This window comes from Emydura macquarii, unplaced genomic scaffold (assembly GCF_026122565.2).
Source record: "Emydura macquarii macquarii isolate MOO-44397 ecotype Brisbane River unplaced genomic scaffold, CSIRO-AGI_Emac_v2 contig_374, whole genome shotgun sequence".
NCBI classification, from domain to species: domain Eukaryota; kingdom Metazoa; phylum Chordata; order Testudines; family Chelidae; genus Emydura; species Emydura macquarii.
This window is the reverse complement of record NW_027130511.1, coordinates 13,783,768-13,806,394: the sequence shown is the minus strand read 5'-3', so window position 1 is coordinate 13,806,394 and position 22,627 is coordinate 13,783,768. Positions and strand designations below refer to the sequence as shown.

Below are 22,627 nucleotides of genomic sequence, written 5' to 3'. Positions count from 1 at the left end.
TTGCCAGCATGGACAGCAACAGACTCTATTGTGGAATCATGGGCACTGTATGGGCGTTTCATGAAATCAGTATAGTATGATCAGCCACATTTTAAGGCAATAATTAATAACTACAATAGATGTGTGCCAAAGCTTATTTTTTAAGGGATGCCACCATCCAACAACGTTTCATTCATGGTATTGGTATTTCTGTAAATTGTAATAAGGAATTATGCTTCTCTCACAGTTCAGGGCAACTGTTGATCCAGCATAGGACCCACTTTTAGGCTTCTGCCTCCTCAGGTCTCACCTCTCTGGGGCAGAGGCTTGCATTTCTCTCCCTCTTGAGTGGGATTTTTCCAGGCTGCACAGTTTCTTGCCTACACTGTGAGGTCTCTAGCAAGGCCTGCTTTGCATTCTCCTCACACGCTATAAACAATGTAATTGCCCATAGGTATGAAGAACCACACAGCTTTTCCTGAGCAAGTACATTAATTTTTAATGTGAAAGCATTATAGAGAAAGTATATAAGAACCTTACTTCTATGCTAATAAGCTTTCTAGATATCACCGCAGCTTCAACAAAGGCTCTGGTAGAGTCAGTCCTTCAAGCATCACACAGGGGTTTTTCTGGGGTTACAGTTTCATAACACCTTTTTTCTCAGAGCATCTGTGACTCTGGGAATCATTCCTTTTGACAGTTTGGGCTTCTGCTCTTGTCCTCATGTAACAGATGAGCAGCAGAGGAAGGTCCCCTCTTCAAGGTGAAACTGGAAAAAGCTGAGTTCTTGCATAACTGGAGGGGAAATATTTGCGTACACTGCCCCCTAGAGATTTCCTGGGAAACACACTCAACTAAAAGTTCATTCTTGTTTAAAAGAATCCTTTGAAGCTGGTAACACTTTGTCAGGGTTACATTAATGATGTCCTCTTCCCCACCCCAGACAATCCCACAATAATCCATAAACATTTTCATTTTTAATACAAAGAACTTCTCATATACTTCAATTTACTTAAAAAAGGTTTAATTTAATAACTTAATTTAAGTAAGGTTTGTTGCAGGATATTGCAGGAAACTACCCTCTCTCTCACAGCTTCTTTGCAGCATCTTTGCTTGGAAATGCACTTTATATTGTAACATAGAAATTGCCATGCTGCATCACAGCTTTTCCCCATCTAGTCTAGTATCTGGTCTCCAACAGTGATCAGCCCCATTGATTCTAAGGCTAGAAGGGTCCTTTGGAAGGACCCGCTCTCACCCCCTCTATCACACAGACCGTAAAGCTTCTCCAAAATCATTCCTAGAGGCGATCTTTTAGAAAAACATCCAATTGTGATTTAAAAATGGTTCATGATGGAGAATCCACCACAACCCTTGGTAAATTGTACGAATGGTTAATTACTGTCCCTTAAAAATGTCCATCTTATTTCCACCAACTGTTTCAGAGGAAGATGAAAGAAACCCTGTAGTCGTTGACGTGGGATAATTTGCCCCTCTTGAAGATTGTCACCCTAATAATTTGTAACTGCCTTGAACATTGAAACAAGAGGTTTTTATAGCCTTTTTTAAAAGCATGAACTACAGATTAAATTCTTGCTAGTAGCTCCTTCTCATGACTTGCAGAGCATTAGGCAACAGATGGTGGTGAGGACCATTAATATATGGACAGATCATTATGTTTAGCCTCTCCCAAAACAGAAGGCGGATGACCCTGCATCCAGAGGCCCAGCCCCAAGGCAGACAGAGAGCTAGTGGAGTGTTTAACACTGACTAAGAAACAATCCTCTCCTGTTTGAAAATTTATATTGCATGGTCTGTGGGTGGCCTGGGCCTATGAACCAACATCATGCCAGGATTCTGCGAATGGTGCACGTCAGGCAAGGCTTTTGCCCCCCCCCATCTCCTCCTGTAGGTAGAGAGCCCTTTCAATATACAAATAATAGGGGCCTGAGGCTAGGGACGGGGAGGCGCTGAGCAGCCTCCACACCCCGTAGCTGAGGGAGCAGCAGCAGCAGCTGAGAGGTTCGCTCAAAAGGGGGCAGGCCGCCTCCCGCGGGAGCGGGGCTCGGTCCGTCCCCCGAGGGGCGGGCTGAGGCAGGCGGGGTTAAGTGGCGCCATCTCAGCGCGCCCGGCTCAGCTGGAGGGAGGCCGGCCGCGGCGGAGGAGATGGTGGCTCGAGCCTGGTGCTGGGCGTTGCGGCGCGCCGGGCTCCGCCGTGGGGCTTCGCGCCACCTCCCGGCCTGGGGAAGCGCCGCCTTCTCTTCTCGCTCGCCGGTAAGTGCAGCCCGAGGGAGCCAGGGGTGGAGCTGGAGCAGCAGCAGCTTCCCTGGGCGCTGAGTCCATCCCCCATCCCCAGCGGGCTGTGTTTGTATCGGCGGCGGGGCGCGCAAGCACTGGGTCTGCCCCGGCCGCTGAGCTGGGGTGTGTGGACCCCCTAGCAGCCTGGTCCCGTGACGGAATAGCCCCATTGGGAGTCCCTCAAGGGTCCCCTCGCAGGACCCCTCCCCCAGCCCAACTGGACGGGGCCTGGAGCATAGGGGAGGCGCCTCACAAGGGGCTGGGTCTCACGGTGCTTTTTGCTCGCGGCCAATGGGTCTCATAGTGGCCCTCACCCCCTCTGAGCTGCTGGGTCCCTCTGGCAAGGCCCTTTAAAGGAGAGGGTTCTCCCCTTACTGCCAGTGCCCCACTGATAGGGCATGGTGGCGTGGAAGAGTCCAACCTGCTGCCCATGGCAAAGGGTTTTCTCTCAGGGCTTGTTTACAAGGGGGAAATTGACCAGCATAGCCCTAGCAGAATAACTATTGCACTGTAGCTTTTCTGGTATAAGCCCCCCTTGGGGACAGTCTATTCTGGAGTCACTTTTATTCTGGAGTAGAGTGGCCACACAAGGGCGTTATACCAGAATAGCTAGAGCACAGTATTTATTCTGCTATAGTTATGCTGTTAGTTTCCCCCCAGGGAGAGAGGCGGAGGACCTGGCACTGGCTAAGGATGGACTGTTTCCTGGGTTGGCCCACTGACAGTCCTCCAGAAGTATAGGGCCTCAAGAATCTACTTGTTCTACCTTTTCTCTAAGGTTGGCCCTGGTGAAAGGTAACACATTGATTGGTGTGTATGTATGTGTATATATGTCAAACTCCTAGCTGAAATTCCTTATATACCATACTGGGGGGTGTCTGCAGGGCACAGAAAATTAAAGGCTTTGATTGTGCTCTTGCTTAAAACCAGTATGAATCAGGAATTATTCCAATAATGTTAGTGATATTACACATGCAAAACTGGCTTAGTTAGATTCAGAGCAGAACCAGACCAAAAAGTCTGGTCTATGTTAAAAATTACCCACTGTTGCTAACAGTGGTTGAGATTCATTGTTGTTAGCAATGTTGGGAACTTTACTGTAGGAGGGCCACCAGGTCCCTCTGCCTTTTAAATCTGTGGGTCAGCTTGATGACATGGTGCTGAAAATGTCAATGGCAGATAGTGGACCATCTACACCACACAGATCCCAGCACCTGGATTCATATAAATGGGTGAGAATGTTAGCTCTCTTTTTTTTTTTTTTTTTTTTTTTTAAGATAAGTTTCTAGCTCACATGCTGGTAGAGAAAAGCTGAAAACCAAAAGAATTTAAAAGTTATTGTTAGAAATCTCAGCATTTTTAAATTAAACTCATAATTTTTTCGGTGTGCCATTTGTGATTTTTGAACATTTGGGATTGGCAATACTTTACCAGTTTTGCATGCTTGTAACTTCACTGACATCAGTGGGATCACTCCTGAGTTAAGCTCTGATCCTGCAAGCATGTATATAAGTAACTGTATGTGCAAGATAATTTCCACTGAATAAATAGGACTACTCACATGCAGAAGTGTAGGCTGGGCCATTGAGCCTTAAGGTTGCTTTCTTGGAATCTAGGTTCTTTGAAATTTGTTCTTTAAAAGACTACAGGACTTGTACATCTATAACAAAACAGTGTATATTTGGGGTTTTTTTTTTTTTGGTTTTGTTTAAGTCATCAAGCACCAAAGATGGGTTTCTCAAAGAAAAACGAGCCGAAATCATGTCTCGAGGACTTCCAAAACAAAAGCCAATAGAGGGAGTTAAGCAGGTACTGGTTTTTGCTTCTGGGAAAGGGGGAGTTGGAAAGTCATCAACAGCAGGTAAGTTTTTGTGTTCAGTCTGTCATCCACTTCTATTATTGTGTTGGTATTTATTTCTGATTTATACTATGCATAGAAGTTTAGTATTTTTATACAAATACATTAATAAACAAAAAAAATTACACAGGGAGTAAACTGCAAAACAAAACATGCATATTTATATGCTTTATCTCTGTTAAAATCTAAGGTACAGCATTATTAGTAAAAACTATAAGCATTTAAAAAATACTTTACATTTCAGCTCTCATGCAATTTTTATACTTCATTCTGTTTGAAACTGTGAAACCAGACAGGTCAGTTTCACTTCTATGTAGTCTGCAAGAGTTAAAAAAGACGCTGTCAATTAAAAGATCAAACTTTTGTTTGAATTTTTTTTATCTGTAATTGTGCATATAAAACCTAAGATGATTGTAACAGAGGATTGTGCAGGGCAGAGAGGAAAGCTTTCTTTCTTTTTCTTTGTTTACTTTGTGCATTTGACAACACTTCCTGTAAGAGTCAGTTTCACTGTGTACCTTGTAGAGTTCATATGCCTTTATCCTAGAGTGACAGTTGAGTTGTTTTAGATAGGTCCTTATTACCCCTACAGGGTGTGTTCAAAGCAGCTCCACATGGATGCAGAGGTCTGCCTACGAACCCACCAGACTGCAGAAATAGGATCTACGTTAGGTCTCCGTTGTGCAAGCTGATCAGTGCAGGTGGACTTCTGACACATGTGGAGACTCATTTTCTTCAGGGGGAGGCAAGGATCAGCCCATATAGGGAAGCTGGCAGATCAGCACCATTGTCAGTTTTCTCAGTTGTTTATGTAAGCATTTCCCAAGGAAAAACAAAACTGATTGTAAAACCAAAAAAATTGGTAAGGGTCCTCATGAGTTTGTATAGTACCTGAAACTGCTTTGACTCTTCTGAACCCCAGCTGACTAGATTTCAAACTAATGATTTCTCTTTAGTTGTAATTTGTAGGCAATAGAGGAATGTTACATTTGAGTTGACAACATTGAAAAGGTTTGTTTAATATTAAAAAAATAAATCTTGTTCACATTAAAACTACTTGGGGAAACATTTCTCTTTATATTAGCCTTTGTAAGTCCATCTAAAAATCTCACTTCCAAAATCCAAATTAAGAAGGTAATATCCTTTTAACTGAATGTTGCCTATATTTAAAAAAAAAAAAAAATTCTTGGTGAACTCAGATTCTGGCTGCTCAAAGTCTGTATTCTAAATAACACTGTCATAGCTTTATATATATATTTTTAGTTATTTTCTGGGTTGCCAGGCATGGAAAAGACTGGCTGTTAAATTCAAACAAACAAAAAACCACAGACTTGTTAATTTGGAATTGCTATAGTGATTGTAAAGTGAAGTATGGATTGAGTGAATTTCCTTATTTTAGATTTCACTTCTCTACAGACATAAAAATCATGAAAAATAATCAGCTTATGCATTTCTTTACAATGTGCTTGATGGCTGGTGATTGTAATTCACTGTTCTTAGTTAGATTGTTGATAGTCTGGTTTGTAAAGCTGACTTTCCAGCACTAAAAACAATTTACCCCTTTATGTCCACAAATGAACAAGCTGAATTCATGGCTACTTACTAGTATCTGAATGAAGTTAATTAAATTCATATTTGTTTTAAATATGAACAGAGAGTCCAGTTTTTTGACCATATAAGTGGACTACACACAAATTGTACAATGAAGTAATAAATAACAGAGGTATCTTAAATTTAAATCACTGTCCAAGTATTGGTGTATTGGAACTATAGTCTTGTTTCAGTGGGTATTGCATATGGGTACTGAGAAGAGGATAAAGCAGTCTCCAGGTGCTCATTTGTCAAAATGAGAATAAATTTCAGGGTTAAGATGAATATCTAAAAGTCAGATAATTGGACTGAATAAAAATTCTGCATTGCATCGCTGCTGAAATCTGGGATTAATTTGCTTTTAAAGTTGTGTACCTGTGCTTTTAGTTAGAGGAGGCTTGGGGGAGATTATTCTACAGATGTATGTGACTGCTTTGTAGACCTCAGCATCCCAGAGGAAGCCACCATCTTTGACTTCTGTATCCCTGAGCCTCCCTTTTCCTAATTTTTCATTACTTAAGTATGCTTGCATTCCAGCCTTAACCATCCCTCCATTTAGGACAACTGAATGTGTGTGAGTCCCAGTGAAGCCTATTCAACGCCATTTCTTAATCAGCCATTGTGTTTACTGTTGAGTGATGTTTCTCCTCTTTTCTCCCCTTTCCTTACAATATATTCCTGTACATTGCAGCAGATTGTTCCCCATGGTGAAAGAAAGGAGATGGATAATGGCATTGGTAACTTATTGTTAAACCTGCAAGTGAGGGGAAATAAAATTACTGGTACTTTGTATTGGCCCGCTTTAAGTTTTTTCAGTGGAGATTAGAAGGTTAAGAACATCCTATGTTGTTCAGAGCAGGTGGTGGAGAAGTATTCAGATATACCCCAGTTAGATTTTAATCAGTTCTTCAATTATCTTTCTCTCTTCCTGATAACAGTATATTCTTATAACACAGACAGGACAACCTGTTGTTGAAATGTCATTTTAATTGAGTTGGTGGTTTTATTTTGTATGATGTATAAAGAAGGCCTAAAGAGGTTTTAATTTAATTTTTTTTTTTTTAATGCTTGTTTTTAACTTAGAACTTATCAGAAAGGTCAAGTAATCTTTTGGTTTTGCTGAAGGACTTCTTCGGGGTCTTGCACCTTAGTTGAAGGTGTTAGGATGTTTTTCTGAAAGATTCAATAACCTTTCTTTCTAAGTAATGGAGTTAAATAAATGTTGACACAAACAAACAAAAACATAAACACTTTAAACAATCTGACTAACAATCCTTCTAAATTGCTCAGCGTTCAGTCTCTTGTCAAATTTCACAAATTCTTAAGTTGCTTCCACACTAGAGTTGGGTGGAAAATGGTCTTCCTACCCTGTGAAAATTTTCACTGTTTCAAAAATGTTCCTGTTCTGCAATAAGGAGAACTTGAGACCTTTTGAAAATTTTCAAACTGTGTGTGTGAGAAGGAGAGGGAGACACAGACACAGACCCCACCCCACTCCCAACCAACCGAGAACATCAAACAGACTGTCTATTAGGACACTTATCTAGAAAATGGGAAACGCAGGTTCAGGTCCCTGCTTTGCCTGATTCAGATCAGGGATTTGAACTTAGGTCTCCACATCCTAGGTGAAAGCCCTAATCACCAGGCTGGTCTGTTAATGTCTCTCTTTCTCTCTGATTTTGGCCCGAAATTCCATACTGAACCTGAGAAACCTTTCTTGAGTAAATTTTGTCAAAACAGGAATGTTCCTTCAAAAAGTTTGTTTGACTAACCTACTTTTTATCCTCTCCACTACCCCCTGTTGTTGAAAATTTCCCAAGCAGCACTGCTACAGATGCTTCCAGGGTGGACAAGATTTGAATTTTATGTAAAAATCAAGCAAAAACCTGGGTTTGTTTTCCTGTAACAGAAAAGTGTGGGCACTCTGCTCTCACAGGAGCTAGGTGGAGTAACTCAAGTGTACTAACTTCAGCTAACTTCAGCAGTGAAGATGAGCCTTAAGAATGAGAGTGGCAGTTATAATCACTTGCTCGATATTTATATTAGATGTCTTTTCCCTTCTTGGAGAGGTTGATATTGTAAAATATTTTGGAAAATTTCTGCTGTAATTAACTTTTTTTCTTTCTTTCTTTTACAGTAAACATAGCCCTGGCATTAGCAGCAAATGATTCGGTAGGTGAACATCTAGTTATCAAACTTAAAATAAAGCTAATTTGTTGTGAGTCATGTAAATACAACAGTTTCTGTTGGGGGCAGCCAGTTAAATGAAATAAAATATTTATTAGTGAATTCCCTTTATTTTTCATAGCATTTTAAGTGTTTTTGATTTGTTTATTATGTTGGCACAGTGAACGAGTCGGTAGTCCTAATCCTTCATCGGAGTTTGTTAGCATTGTACTCTGCCCCTATCAGCATCTCAGAGACTTCACTGGGATTCTGCAAGGGCACACAGGTCCATACCAGTGGCTACTGGTGCAGGCTTGGGTCTACTTTTTCATGATATTGATTTGGAAAAATTGTTATGTGTGGGTGATCGATAATACTCAAAACATCTTTCATGGTAGCACAGGTTTACTTTTCTAAGGGAGAAATTAATATACAAAAAGTACTTCAAATGAAGGGGTGAGGAAAAAGGAGCTTAATATCTCCCTGAAGCCTGAAAGTTAGTTTCTATTTGTAAAGACTAACACAAGACTATTTCTGTAACTAGTTGTGATATCACAAAGTTAAGACTTAATTTCAGGTCAGAAAGGGGTAGCTGGAACCAGTGTACTGTTAAGAACAAAAGGGCATCATTATGCTCACCAGCCACTGTAAATTGGGAGCAGTTCCACTGAAGTAAGTCAGCTTAGAAGCAGGCCCAAGTTCTTTTTCTTATGCAAGTATCTTTTATATCTAAGAGCAAAGGAAGATATATAAAATACTGTTTATATGCATAAGGCATTAGCTGCTGTATAGAGCAAATATACATAGGACTAGATTCAGAAAGGAACTTAGGTATGGTGATGCCTAAATTTTAAGTGCCTAGAAGATCACTGGGATTCACTAAGCCTGACTTAGTGCTTACCCTCCTTATGCAATGAATGGGGAGAGGTAGGCACCTCAGAATAGGATGCACAAAAGCCAGCACACTAGGGGAGAACCTGCCTAAGATAGTCAATGGGAGATGCCAACGTGAAGGGTGTCTCCTAAGCCCCATCCCCAGGCGGTTTGGTACCTAAGTCCAGGCTGAAGGGAGGTGATTCCCTCTGCTTGGGATTCTCAGCTGCAAACCCTTTTTTTGAGGTTAGGCCCCTATGCAACTTTTACAAGAAGCTGAAGGAGAAGGAGAGGAGATAAACCTCCCTCATAACCTTTATCTGAGTGGTTAGGGTTCTCACCTGGGATGTGGGAGACCTGTAAGTTTAAGTTCCCCCTCCACCTGAGATGGGATTTTTGAATAGGGAGTTGCAGTCTCTGGAGGGAGTGTGCTAGCTACTGGGCTAAGAGATAATCTGATGTAAGGCATTGTCAGTCGGTCCTGTTGAAGCTGTTCCTGTAGATAGATTAAAAAAAAAAAAAAAGTAATTGGAGCAGGATCCTGGGTCTCCCATCTCCCAGGTGAGTGCTTTAACTAGAAAGCTACAGAGTCCATTTCATGCTTGCTCTCTATCTCTTTCCCAATTAATCTTTCATTATTTATTCACAGTGGAGCAGTTTCAACAGGTGAGATTGAGAGAGCACCACATCAGAGTATCCCATAGCCCAGTGGTTAGGGCATTCACCTGAGAAGTGGGAGATCCCCCTTCAAATCTCTTCTTTCTCTTAGGAGGATGGTAGACTTGAACTGGGGGTTTCACTCATCCTAGGTGAGTACCCTAACCACTGGGCTAAAACTTTATGAAAGAGGGGGTCCTCCTCCTTCCATTTCCTCCTCCATCATTGCCATTTTGTGTAAGCTCACCTATAGGGTCCCGATCTGGTAGGCAAGTTCTGAGCCTTCTTACTGGATTGGGCCCCGCAGGTGTGTTAGGCAGAGGAATGCCTATTTTTAACTAGTCCATGTATTGATCTGGGATTTAGGAGTTCAAACACCTAGCATAGGGCTGCAGTACACATGTGCAGAGGCGGAAACATAATTGCCTAAGGAACTTTTACTGCAAAAACTTAGGCATCCAGTGAGTTTAGGTGCCTACAGGATTCGGTGGCAGCTGAGTAGGGGTTTTGAGAATCCCAGTGGGGCCTCATTCGGGGATTTAGGTGCCTAAAGCAGCAGGTAGGCAGCTAAGTCCTTTTGTGCGTCATGTAAAAAGCTTGAGTTGTTAGATGAGCGTGCACTACAAGGATTTACCATGTAGACTATGAAGCATGGTAAAAGTTCAGATTTGCTGATAATCGATCATATTCTTGGCATCAGGAAGAACATAGGAGGAAAAAGAAATCTAAGACTAATGGATGTGGCTTTAATGTTCACATTAAAAACATCTAGGAGTACATTTTTAAGCAGTGTCTGGGAATTTAACCACATGACTGACATTAATGGGAGTCAACTTGGCCAAATCCAAACACCAATTAGAAAATGTTTCATAATTAGTGTCTTGTAGTCTAGAGAATAACAGTCAGAATGGACAAGTACTTGATTCAAAATGGTAGCAAACAAAAGACCCTTTGAACTCAAATTTAAGTGTTCTGACCGGGTGTAAATGTTATATGCAGCAGTATATTTTCTTTTTCCTTTTTATTGCACAAGTTAAGCAAAAGGAAAATAAGTAGGAGTTTGTTAGTTTACATTCTGCTACCCACTTGGTATAAGAGTGTGTTGCAACAAATATACATGCATATATAAAATGAATTAAATTAGGCTAACAGTAGATGTATACTGGTAAGTGATTATTGTTTCTTTAAATTTGTAATGGAAATATGTATTGTTTGCCCTAATAGCTAAAGAAAAAATTCTCAATGTTAACTGGTTATTTAATGCTGTGTTTTAAAGTAACTGGAATTCAAAGAAATTGTCATATTGAAAAGCAAAATTAGCGTATTTTGTGTATTGTCATTCTGTTAATTTACATTAATAGAACATATAATTTTTATTGTAACTTTGTTCCTTCTAATTAACTATAAAACAGTAATATAGCACTTCACAATATGTGGCTTAGTCATGCAAACAATGTTGAACATGGTGTGTGCTCCTGGGAGTAGTCCCATTGGAACTAGCTGTGAATAACTTTACTCACATATAATTAAGGATTTGCAGTATTGGATCTAGTGCTGTGTGTACACGTAATTAACTGCTGTACTATTTGTGCACTATATAAGTTTATATTTAGAGTAAAAGATCTTGGTGGCAGTTTTAAAGGTGATAAGCAAACATAGGTAGTTGGTTTTTGCCCTTCTTTATTAGATTAATTTTTTTAGTGTTATATCTTAGTTGTGTAGGCTGTTTGAAAATTTTGCTAATGCAGCACACAACTAATGGCAGAGTATAACCTAAAACAATTAAAGAAAAATTTATCAAAGCTCTCTGAAGTGTGTGGGAATTATGGGGGGGAAAAGATGTTTTAAAAGAGAGACATCAGCTATAGAGCTAAGCACACTCAGCTCCATAGATTTCTAATGAACTGAAGGATCTCTGACATGGGACCTGACAAGTCAGTGTTGTGTCTCTCAATTAAGGCCCAGATTCTTAACTGGTGCAAACCATGATGGCACCAATGAAATCAGTGGAGCTACAATGACTTGCACCAGCTGACAATCCAGCCTGAAATGTCAACATTCTGTTAATGCATTATTAAAGTTACACAATTATTTAACTAAAAATTAGGAAATGTGAAAGTTAAGGTTGTACAGCCAGCCTTAACTGTGTTCACTTATGCTTGTGCATTAATATACTCTTTTAAAATATGAGATCACCTATTGCTTTTGAGAAATATATTAATGTTCAACCTTGGGGCTCAGTCCTGCAGCTCTACATGTGATTTCAGTGGGACTAGTAATGTGATTAAGGCTGTGACTAGGTCCTAATATGCTGCTAACCAATGGGGCTCTGATCTTTATTGGGGCCATTTGGATGCTATAATAATATAATTCATAATAGTAATGCTCATGAGCAAATAGGAAATGCAAGTTAAAATCAAACACACAGCCGTTAATCTGCCTGACTCTTTATCTCAACCTTCTGAGATAAATAAATGATATGCGTGTTACAGATTGTGTGTGGTGTATAGGACATAGGACTATTCCTGCTCCCTCTGCAGTCAATAGTAAAGTTCTTGTTAATTTCAGTGGTGCAATTTTGGGCTCCCTGACTTTGTCTTGACTAATCTTTTTTTTCCCCCAAAAATTTCCTACCCTTTCTACAAACAGTTCAGCTCTTCTAGTGATTACAACTTTCTAAGCAATGTTAGATAACGTAGTAGATACCCTGGTAGCTATGGGAGTCTGAAGTATACTAAAGCAGTTTTGCTATATTGCTGCCAATGGTGGAGTTGGGTTAGTGGTAGCAATGGTAGGAAAGCTTTTCAAGAGTGGGGGGGAGGGTCATGTAAATGGTTTGGGTGATGGGGATCACACTAAGCTTATGCTCTGGTACCTCCACTGGCTATCAGTCTTTTTCTATTGACAGTTTAAGGCCTAAATCCTAATCTTCAAAGCCAGTGATGGATTGGATCCTAGCTACTTTTCAGGCTGTATCTTCTGCTCTGAACTTCCAAGACAATTGTGCTTCTCTGAGGCGATGTAAATCACAAAGCCTGAATGAAGCATGTGGGATCTGGAGACAAAAGATTTTCAGATGAGGGGATCTAACCGTGGAACAAACTTCTAGAGGCAATTAGACAAATCCAAACTCTGACCACCTTTAGAAAATGCTGCAAAACCTTCCTATTTTAAAGTTTTTTTCCAGTTTAACTAAAACATCATTAATAAGAATAACCAGGTCTCTGTCCTGATTTTAAATAATTAAGAACAACTCCTCCCAAAAAAAAAAAAAAAAAAAAGATTGCCACCAAAAAAATCTACCCGAACAAGAATTTTCTGTAATCCAAAAAGAAGACCTAGAGATTCCATGAAACCACTAGGAATTCTGCTATTGCCAATGTATTTTACGTGGAAGGTGCTCAGATGTTACGGTAATAAGTGGTTATACAAAACATTTAGATACAATTTCAGGGACTTTTTCAAGGACACACAAGGTATATGTAGATTGCAGTGTAGACCAGGGCTCAGACTTGGGTGCAAGCCTATTCCCCTTCCGTCCACACACAAATCATGCTAACCTAGGGTTTGGACCCAGGGTCCCAGGACTGTGTGGTGTTTCAGGGTTTGAGTCCTATTGCTTTGCAATATAGACACAGCCCCACTTGACTCAGGTCCTGGGAATCCTGCAGTAAGTATCTCACAATCCTGTGGACCAACTTCTTTGTTCTCTCTATCTCAAGAATCTTGAATGTACTCTATTGAAAACAGATGCAACCACCCTTGGTGTACTGCAGAAGCTCAGTAAGTCAACGTTATCCTTCCAATGTCTTCTGACCACTGAACTGCAAACACACTAGCAGAGAGGCTTCTTTGTTTGCAGTGGAGACGGAACAGAACAAGTGTTTTGCAAAGCATGATGCTTCATGGTCACGGGAGCACTGCCTGGTTTTGGTAAATCTCTGGTGCAAGGCCAGGAAAATTGTGTACTTCAGTATACTAGCAAGTAGTGAAGAAGCTCGTAGGTTTGCAAATTTACCAGACCAGTGACAAGTGTGGGGAGCAAATTAAGCAACTGAAGAGTGAGTACTGGAAGACCAGAACCGCACTTTGGGCAACTTGCTGAAAGTTATGCCCATTTTACGAAGAGTTTGACCAGTGCTGGGCCCTGCACCTAGCATGGAACCCACTGTGATGCATGATGACTGGGTCAACTGGGATGGTGCCATGTTGGCCCCAGAATCCAGCATGAGGTCTGATGGGAGCCAACAGCAGGCACTGGGGAGGGGACAATGAAGTCACTTTGTTGCTGAAACCAGTTCCAGAGCTGTCTTTGGAGCAGCAGCAGCATGCTCGGGTTCATCTTCAGAGGAACTGCAGCATTCCCTGAGGAACAGCCTGCTGTGGAGCCTGCAGCAGATACAGATGGGACAGAAGCAGCCCCTAAGGCAGGCAAGTTTCTGGCTCCGTTTTAATGTTTGTTAATATAGTGATGAGGAATTTCTAGTGTATGAACCAACGCAAAAGTTATGAAAAGCCCCAGCTAGTGGTGTTTATCTTCTAATGGCGGATTGTATGCTAGTGGCATGGCTCCTCCCGTCCCACCTCCATTACATCACAGGTGACCAGGACATGCAAAGAATAAAGAACACTTTCAAAGCATATTTTTACTGGAAAGGCACAGATTTTTGCTGGGGCCATGCCTGTATCTTAAAAATAACCTTACATTGCCATGCCTGTAATTATGCTGCTCTGTAACCATTCTATGGTCATTCAAGCTGTCTGGAAACAGTGGTGTGTGAGTGAGGAAAAAGTTTCATTCACAAATTAGTCCATTTCAGTTAGAGGTAGTCCATGCAGTCCACAGGTGACAAAAATATTTGGCCCAAATATAACTGTGTTTCAAAATTTTGACCAGTAAAGTGCTGGAGGGGAGAGGAAGAAGGCCGTGAATTTCTGGTTTTTTGCATGCAGTCATACCAGGATAAGTCATACAGAAGCTAACTCAGCATCCTGTTGATTCCCTCATGAATTCTGACCCAATCCTGTGTTCTGTTATCTACAAACTTTTCTAGAAGCAGGGACTCCACATATGTAGTCACAGTTCAGGGAAGGGCATATTTTCCAGGGCTACCTTGAGAGCTGACAAGCCCACACCAGTCAGAGATGTGCTGTTCAGTCACTATATCTTTGAATACTACTGTTGCATAAATTGCAGGTTTCCCAGCAGCAGCTTGGAGTAACATCTCCTTTTGCCAGTTGGGCACCATAAGAACTGTTAGGACCTCCAAAATGTGGTATGCTTGAAATCATAGTGGCTGTTCTACAAAAGCTTTTTCTGATGGCATTTCCCCACTTCCCCCAAAAAGCCCAAGTAGTTTTGCAATTTTCTAAAATTAAAAAAAGCAGCTTTGTATTTTTAACTTGTTCCTGGAATTCTTTTGCTGTGATTAACCAAGCTGTGTCCAGAGGGCTTCTGTGCTCTGAAGCATCCTTTTCACGATACTTTTACAAACTGAACTTAAATATATCTTTTCATGAGGATTTTTTCTGTGTTTCTGCAGTGAGCTATTTAAGACAATAACCCTCTGTGTCATGTCCTGTTCCAGACCCCTCAATCTCTGCTGACTGCAGTATCGCCACAGTTCACGCACACTGCAGCAGAAGCCTGGACCAATGTACCTTCATGTACCATTTAAAGAGGAAGTGTTTCTTTGATGAACTCACAGTTGAAGTTCTGGAATGGACTATCAAGCAGGTCCAGTACCAAAGACAGAGAGCCTTCTGGTGAGAGGAAAGGCGTGCCGCAAGGCAAGAGGAAATTCTCTGGCTGGTTGCACAGCTTCAGGACAGGATTTCGGTGCAGGAAGAAGTGCTTGGCAGTTCCTAGAACAGGAATGGTGGCTAAGGAGGAACACAGACCTCAGCAGAAAAAGCTGTTTGAGTGAATGTCTGCAAGGATAGAGGCTTCTGCTGCACCAGCCACATCATGGCCTGCGTCCCCAGCATGCTACCATGTAGCACAGTCCAGAAGCAGCTTGGAAGACTCCCTGACTGGATGGCCCATGTAATTGGTCCCCCTGCTTCCCTCATGCAGCCCTCCATATTGACCCCCTTCACTGTGGATGCCTCCATCCCTCTCCCACAGCACCATGTGCATGGCAAACAGGCAAAGGCGGCAAAGGAGAACAGGTGGCCAGAGGACATGCCATGTTCAGGGTTTTCTGTCTTGTATGTGGTTTCACTGTTTGCATTTGTTCCTGCACTTTGTTTACATTTTTTTTCTGTTGTTAGTGCAGTTTTGGTGTGGTAATGGCAGCTGGCCTGCATGGCAATGAGTGAACGTTGTACTTTTCTAATACATGTCTATAAATAAAGTTTATTTCCTCAAGAAAGTTTACTTCTGTCACTTCACATGGGAATACAACATGTATTCAAAACAATAAAGGTAAACACATGATATGGGGACAATTCGAAATTAGTATAGAAAGAGTAAACTCAATGTAGTTATCTATAGCAATTCATACTTCAATAACTTCCTTACATCAATCCATACAGATTTAGATTAAACCTCAGGAAAAACTTCTTAACTGTAAAAACAGTAGGACAATAGAACAGACTGTCTAGGTTGTGGAAGTTCCTTCACTGGAGGTTTTCAAAAGGAGGCTGGGTAGCCTCTATCTTGGATGGTTTAGACACAATAAATTTTGCATCTTGGCATGAGGTTAGACTAGATGATGCTTGTGGTTCCTTTTAACCCTATGATTCTATACTGTGACTATCCCTTCTCCCTCATTTCATGTCATTCATAAGTACATTGCACTGGCTCTAAAATTCCATACTCCTCCCCAAACACCCTTTCCCTCTCCACAATCAATGAGCTCCCATGCCCCCCCCCCATCACATCCATAGAGGTACTATTCCCCCCTTTTCCATTGACCATGCAAGTCCGTAGTGTGGAAACACAAAGCATCCCTGACTTCTGTTGCCCAGATGCACCCAGCTCCAGCTGTGATAGGTGTACTTTCTGGCAGAAAGTACTGATTCAGCGACCCCTCACTACCATATGTTCATTCAGAGGGAAATGGCTCAGTTCTGGCTTCACAAAGATTGTGAAGAGCACAGCAAGCCACAGTAATACAGACAGCACTGATGACACTGGCGTCCAAATGGGTCTGTAAACATCTCCAATGGGATTCAATCTGCCAAAAGCACATTCAACAACCATTCTGCACCTGCTGAGTGTAATTAAATCATATTTTGCCAGGGCCTCTGAAATCAGAGTATAGTTTCATAAGCCAACGCTAAAGGAGGTATGCGGGGTCTCCCCAGAATAACAGTGGGGTCAGTAACTCCATTTATGACCATGTCATTTGATGGGACTAGCGTCCCAGCCTGTCTGTGAATGTAGATTTGTGATCAGGCAAAAACCCGGGCATCATGAACTTTTCCAGTGCAACCCATATTGACATTCATAAATTGGCCTCTTTGATGCATATAAGGGCCTGCCTTAAAATGGAGTAATACCTTTTGCTGCTTTCTGTCTTGTACCAGCTTCATGGCTTTGTTCATCTTTAAACCTTTTAGTTCTGTGTCATTCTTCCCCGTGTCTATCCAACATATCCTTGATTTTCCTCTATTTCTAGTTCCTTGCATTTTGGTATGTATCACTATGTATGATTTTTCTTTCCAGGTCCATTCTTGACACAAGTCCAGACCATCACAATCTTCTTTTTTTGAACCTTCTGTAACCGTGTTATGTCTGGCCCAAGCCGTTGTCTTATCACTTCATATTTTATTTTCTGCAGCCTTGAAACTCTTGGTATTCTCCTCAGCTAGGTCGTTTTGGCAGTCAGTATCTTTTGTTCATCTGCTTTCTGACTCCTACAGTAGTATTGGCACAACAGTTGTCTCTTATATGCAGATAGTCATTTCTATTGAAATGTCGTTAGCCTTTCAGATCTTCCAGAATTTTCCGAATGCTGTAGTGGCTAGTCTGATTTTTCTTTATATGTCATCTTCACAGTTCATATTCTTCAGTATCAGTTCTTGGAGATATACACATTTTTCCACTTGTTCTAGTTCTTGGTTTCCAACTTTGATCTTTACCTTCTCCTCTTTGTCTTCCAGTTGCCATAATTTTTGTTTTCTCCATGCTGATCTTCAGTCCAAATTTTCTGCCTTCTGCCGACTTTGTGTGTTCTCTGTAATCCTTGTAGATGAATATGTATGCTCTGTAGCATCGCATTCTTGTCTCAGGCAGCCTAGCAGTATCTGTCCTTTTGTTTTCCTTCTCCCTTGGGTTCTTCATCATATGACCAAGACTGGAGGCATATTACACCTCTTAACTTACTAACAACTTAATATAACACTGTCTGCCAAATGGTATCAAAAGGCCCTTTGAAGTCTATAATGTTGTTGTAGCAGGTTTGATTGTGTTCTGAGTACTCCTTTGATATCTGTCGTCATACATTGCTGAGGTATTGTACTTTGTGCTGGTCTAAATCCAGCCTATTCCTCTGCGGCACTGCTTCTATGTATGGCATCATTCACGTCTGCAATGTCTTGGTGAATGCTTCTCCTGGCACTCCCAATAAGCTTGTTCTCTAGTTCTTGCACTCACTCTTCTCTTTTTTTTTTTTTTTTTTTAAAGATCTGTACTATTATTGCTTTTCCCCATTAGCTTAGCACATGCTTTTGTTTGTAAATCTTATTGAATAACTTGTGCATTGCCTTTGTTGTGTTTCTCTCACCTGCTTGCAGCAGCTCTGTGGTTATGTTGTCATTTTACAGCACCTTTTTCTTTTTTAGACTTTCTATCAAGAACTTTACTACTTTTTTCTAAGAATTCTGGCACCTGCTCTCTCGTTCATTTGTTCAGGGAAGCTTCTCCAAGACCATATAATCTATTGTGTTCTGCACAATGCATAGCTCTTCAAAATATTCTTTTCATTGCTTATTCTTTGCTTGTTCATCCTCAATTATTTAATTGCGCTTTTCTTTCACTGCCATCTTCAACTCGTATGTCTGACTCAGTTCTCTTATCTTTCTCTTTGTGTATTTTTCTGCTTCTTTACATTGTTTATTTGCTTATCCAGTTGTTTCTGCCTCTCTTCACTTTCTATTTTATCTCTTTGGTCAACTTATTGTACTCAACTCGTAGACTACTGTCTTCCTTCTTACTCTCCTTCAGCTTCCTACACTTAACACTCAACTTCAGCATTTTATGTGTTTACCTTGGTTTCTTTGTTTTGGCCCAACACTTATTCAGATGCTCTCATAATCCCATTTTTTACACTTTTCCATGTCTCTTCAATGTTTATTTTTTCTTTCAGCCAGAGACATGATGTTTTTCCACATGGCTTTTTTTGTATTTTTTTTTTATGATGTCTGGCTCTTTCAATTTGTCCATGTCATAGATCTTCATTCTTGGTACTTTTTAGGCTGTTCTCAGCCTCAATGATCATTGATGCCAACACTAATTTATTATCTGATCTGATATTAACCATAAATGATCTTCATGGCAACACACTTGATTTCTATCTGCGATTCATAGGTACAAAGTCTGTCATGCTCTTTCTTTGCCCATCAGGTGATATCCAATCCATTTCTCTGCAGCTTTCTTTGTTGAAATAGCCTGTTCATTATCATCAGGCCACTAAATTTCTACATAAGAAACAACCTTTTTTCTCTTCTGTTTTCTTCACTGAGTCCAAATCTGTCTATTGCTCGTGCCCGGGAATTCCAGTCCAATCCTACTTTTTCATTGAAACCTGCCATCTCCATTACACTTCCTGTCTATGCTTTCAGTGTATGAGGCGCTATCAGGTTAAATGTCATAAGAGCCTGACTTGCTTTTGGCTTTAGTACGCATGCAACTGCATCCTGGAATCCACCATCATCTCTTCTTGATGTCAGTGTTTTGTGTTCATTGTGATAAAATTGTCCTTTGCCTTCCCATCTCATTTCGCATATCCAGTGGTTTCCAACCATCTTTTCTATTAGTAGATCATTACTCCAGCATGGTATAAAGTTCTTATGGTCCATGTTCCCATAAGTGCCTTATTCTTCAAGTTCATCACATAATTCCCTGTTCTGTGTGTTGTGTTTGTTCTGGTCACATTCTTTTCACCCCCTATTGGTTTCTGAGTGATGAGAATGGTAACCCTTATTTGTCTGGATGATGACCAAGCTGGCATGCGTTTGTTTCTCCTTCCATTTTTTGTTTGGTTTCTGTGGTCTAATATTTGCCAAGTATTTGACTATGACTTTTTGGCTTTCTGGTTGATCATTGTATCATAATCCATCTTCAGCATTGCTGTAAGCTATCCACTGGCTTGCTACCACACTGTTTCTGCCTTTGTTATATTTTGGAAGTTGTTTTGCTGGCTTCACCAATGGAGATTTTTGTTCACTTGGTGGGCCAGATACGCCTTTTCACTGGTAGTTATCAGTATTAGCTATCCTCACTAGGTTTAGCATTCATGCCAAGGCAGGCTCCCAAGGTGTGGCACTGTGGTGCACAGACAGCTACTTGGACCACTGATGAGAGTTGAGTGAGTTGCCAGGACAAACTGCAAGCAAACCACCCTGCCGGTGTGGCTATATGCTATGCAGAGGTGCTACCTTTTAAACAACCCCCAGACATCCACTCTTGACTATAATAGAGAAAACAATTTAATTGAAACAGAACTAATGAAAAAACCATGTCCAGTATAAAGTATTTTTTTATGCAAGGCTAGGAATGTAGCCTTTGATTCAGTGCTGGCTCATCAGACTTGTAGCACCCGTGAGTTACCTGTTAGTGTTATAGATGAATTGGTTAATTAGTGCTAAGAATTGTGCAAGCTCTTGTGGCTGTACTGAGATATATAAATCTATCGTTTTGTTTTGTTTTGTTTTTGTTTTGGGAAGTAACTTAAGTTTTACCCTTGTGTCCTTTTTTTTAATTGGTTGCTTAGTTTTGACAGCCGATTCTTCTAGTTTCTTTGATGTAGCAGCAGTTACTCTAGGAGCACTGCAAAGAATTTTTGTTTTTTATGCCAGCTGATTCGTATTCCGACTGGAATGACTATTTATGAAAGCTACGTGGCCAGAGACAATTTATTATAACAACTTGAATTAATAGATGCCAGCAATAATAGGATTGAGATTGCTTGTTTATGAACAGAGTATTTTAGTGAGCAAACACCAGCTGTGCATGACTAAGGATGGCACAAATCCAGTTGGGAGACTGTATGCTTATCCTGTCACTATGAGGCAAGCTCTCTAGTCAGCCTTCTTTAGAATCTCCGTTTCTTCCCAAGAAGATTTACGTTCCTTAAGTAAATGGTGAAACCATTTTTATGGTGTGAGGGGCAGAGGAGCAGGGGTAAAACCGTATGGAACAAATTAGTGTGCAAGTCTAAGCAAATGGCTTTTGTCTGTACTAGTTGGGTTACATAATGGAAAGTATTTGATTTTACATATTCTAACCTGCTCCATATAAAGGGTTGGGACCAAAATTTGAACTACTTTAAATTTGTCATTTTTAGGGAATAGACTTTGGTTTTCAAAGCAAATCCTTTGGCTGCAAAGAAACACAAAAGCATTTTTAATGTAAGGACTTGAAATATTTTGTGTTGTTGTTACAGAAGCAGGCAACCAGTAGAAGGAGCTCCAGATAACATACCCATCTTAAACAATTGTTTTATCTTCATTATCACACAGTGAAATGATAAACATAAACACGTTGCCTCATAATGCAGGAGAAATGGGGAAAAGTTAATGATTAGCCAAATGGAGAAGAACAGCAACAGTAGTAGTAGAAAAGTTTATTCTAGCTATTAAAACAGTATTGCAGACAATGTAGAATGGAAAAACAAAAAGGGAAAAACTTTGAATACTAAATTTATATATTATATAAATTCAATGTGATTAGAGCTAATTCTTGTGAGGTTTTTTGTTTTGTTTTCTTTCAAAGCTTGTGTACTCTTTGATTAAAGAAAAAATACCTGTTTTTTTTGGGGGGGGGAGGGGGGAAGAGAAATTGTTCATAATCTAACTCCTGGTAGTGAAGTTAGTCCTGTGTAGAGCTGAATGAGTAATATATATACAAAATAATACTTTATTAGGAAAAAAGTCACTACTTTTGTATATATTTGATATATTTTCATATTGTTTGCCCAGCTCTATAAAATGGGCAAATTATTAGAGAAACGAGGACAGTGACAATTTATTTGAAAATTATCCCAAAATGCATTGAATGTGTTAGAGCTAGGCAAATAGTCTTGTGACAGCAGTGACCTCAGTCTCATACAATGGAAATGAATGTGATGTAGCTTGTCTCTGAGGAACCTAGTAGAAAGTTATTGGCTTCTGAGGGAGACATTTTGTATTTATTTAAATACTGGTATCTGAAATAACCAGGATATGTGGTTTTTGGAGGCGTGCCTTTTTTTTTTTTTAGTGAGAGAAATGAGTCTACTGTAAGCATATTATGGGTCCTATCCTTCAATCTGTTGCTGGTGAAATAGTCATAAAATAATTTAATGTGTACTTGTTTCAGTATACCATTATTGGTTTCCATGCTTGAGAGTCCTGTAAAAGCCAGGTCATGAACTTAATGTACTTTCTAAAGTATGAGACCTTGTACCCACATTTTTTATAATAGAAAGCATTTTTCCACTGAAAGCATACATCAAATTGCTTCACATCCATTAAAAGTGGATTAGGAATGGGAAGATGTCAGAGTTGATTTCTGAACATGTAAAATTAAAACTGAACATGTAAAGAGGTTCAGTCAGTTCAAGATATCTTGAGATAACATTCTGTGACGGAGTTCACTCATCACAGCAGCGCTGCCTACAGGCCATCTTGGGGATTAGCTCACTCAGCCAGCACAGCCCCTCCTGGTGGTGTGTCTCCCATTGTCACCACCTGCAAACCCGCCTCAATCCAATCCTCTTCATGACTCAGCCCTCTGATAGTGTCACCATCCGTGTTTTTCCCCTTCCAGGGGAGAGGGGATAAGTATCTTCCAGTCCTATAATCCAACCACTTCTCCAGTGTCAAGGGGTGGGGGGATTGGGCCTGACCACTACCCCAGGTCCTGACCCAGGGACCCTGTAGCTAGTAGCCTCCTGCTGCCTCTCCTTAACGTCTCCACCAGTGCTTCTTCAATTCCCTGGGCAACTTCCTTGCAGCCCCAGTACCTTCTTTGTCCTCTTCTCAGCACCTTGAGCCTGC

General features: G+C 40.6%; 1 protein-coding gene across 3 annotated transcripts in view; it reads left to right on the top strand.

Moving 5' to 3' along the window:
- The first annotated feature begins 2,050 nt into the window (after positions 1–2,050).
- The window catches only part of NUBPL (NUBP iron-sulfur cluster assembly factor, mitochondrial), a 143,559-nt gene continuing 122,982 nt past the window's right edge, over positions 2,051–22,627 (top strand). For all 3 annotated transcript variants that reach the window (XM_067534342.1, XM_067534333.1, XM_067534324.1), the window contains exons 1-3: positions 2,051–2,253; positions 3,991–4,138; positions 7,863–7,897. In XM_067534342.1, the coding sequence (XP_067390443.1) occupies positions 2,146–2,253; positions 3,991–4,138; positions 7,863–7,897 (291 nt within the window). In that variant the 5' untranslated portion in view covers positions 2,051–2,145. The remainder of the gene's footprint in view (positions 2,254–3,990; positions 4,139–7,862; positions 7,898–22,627) is intronic.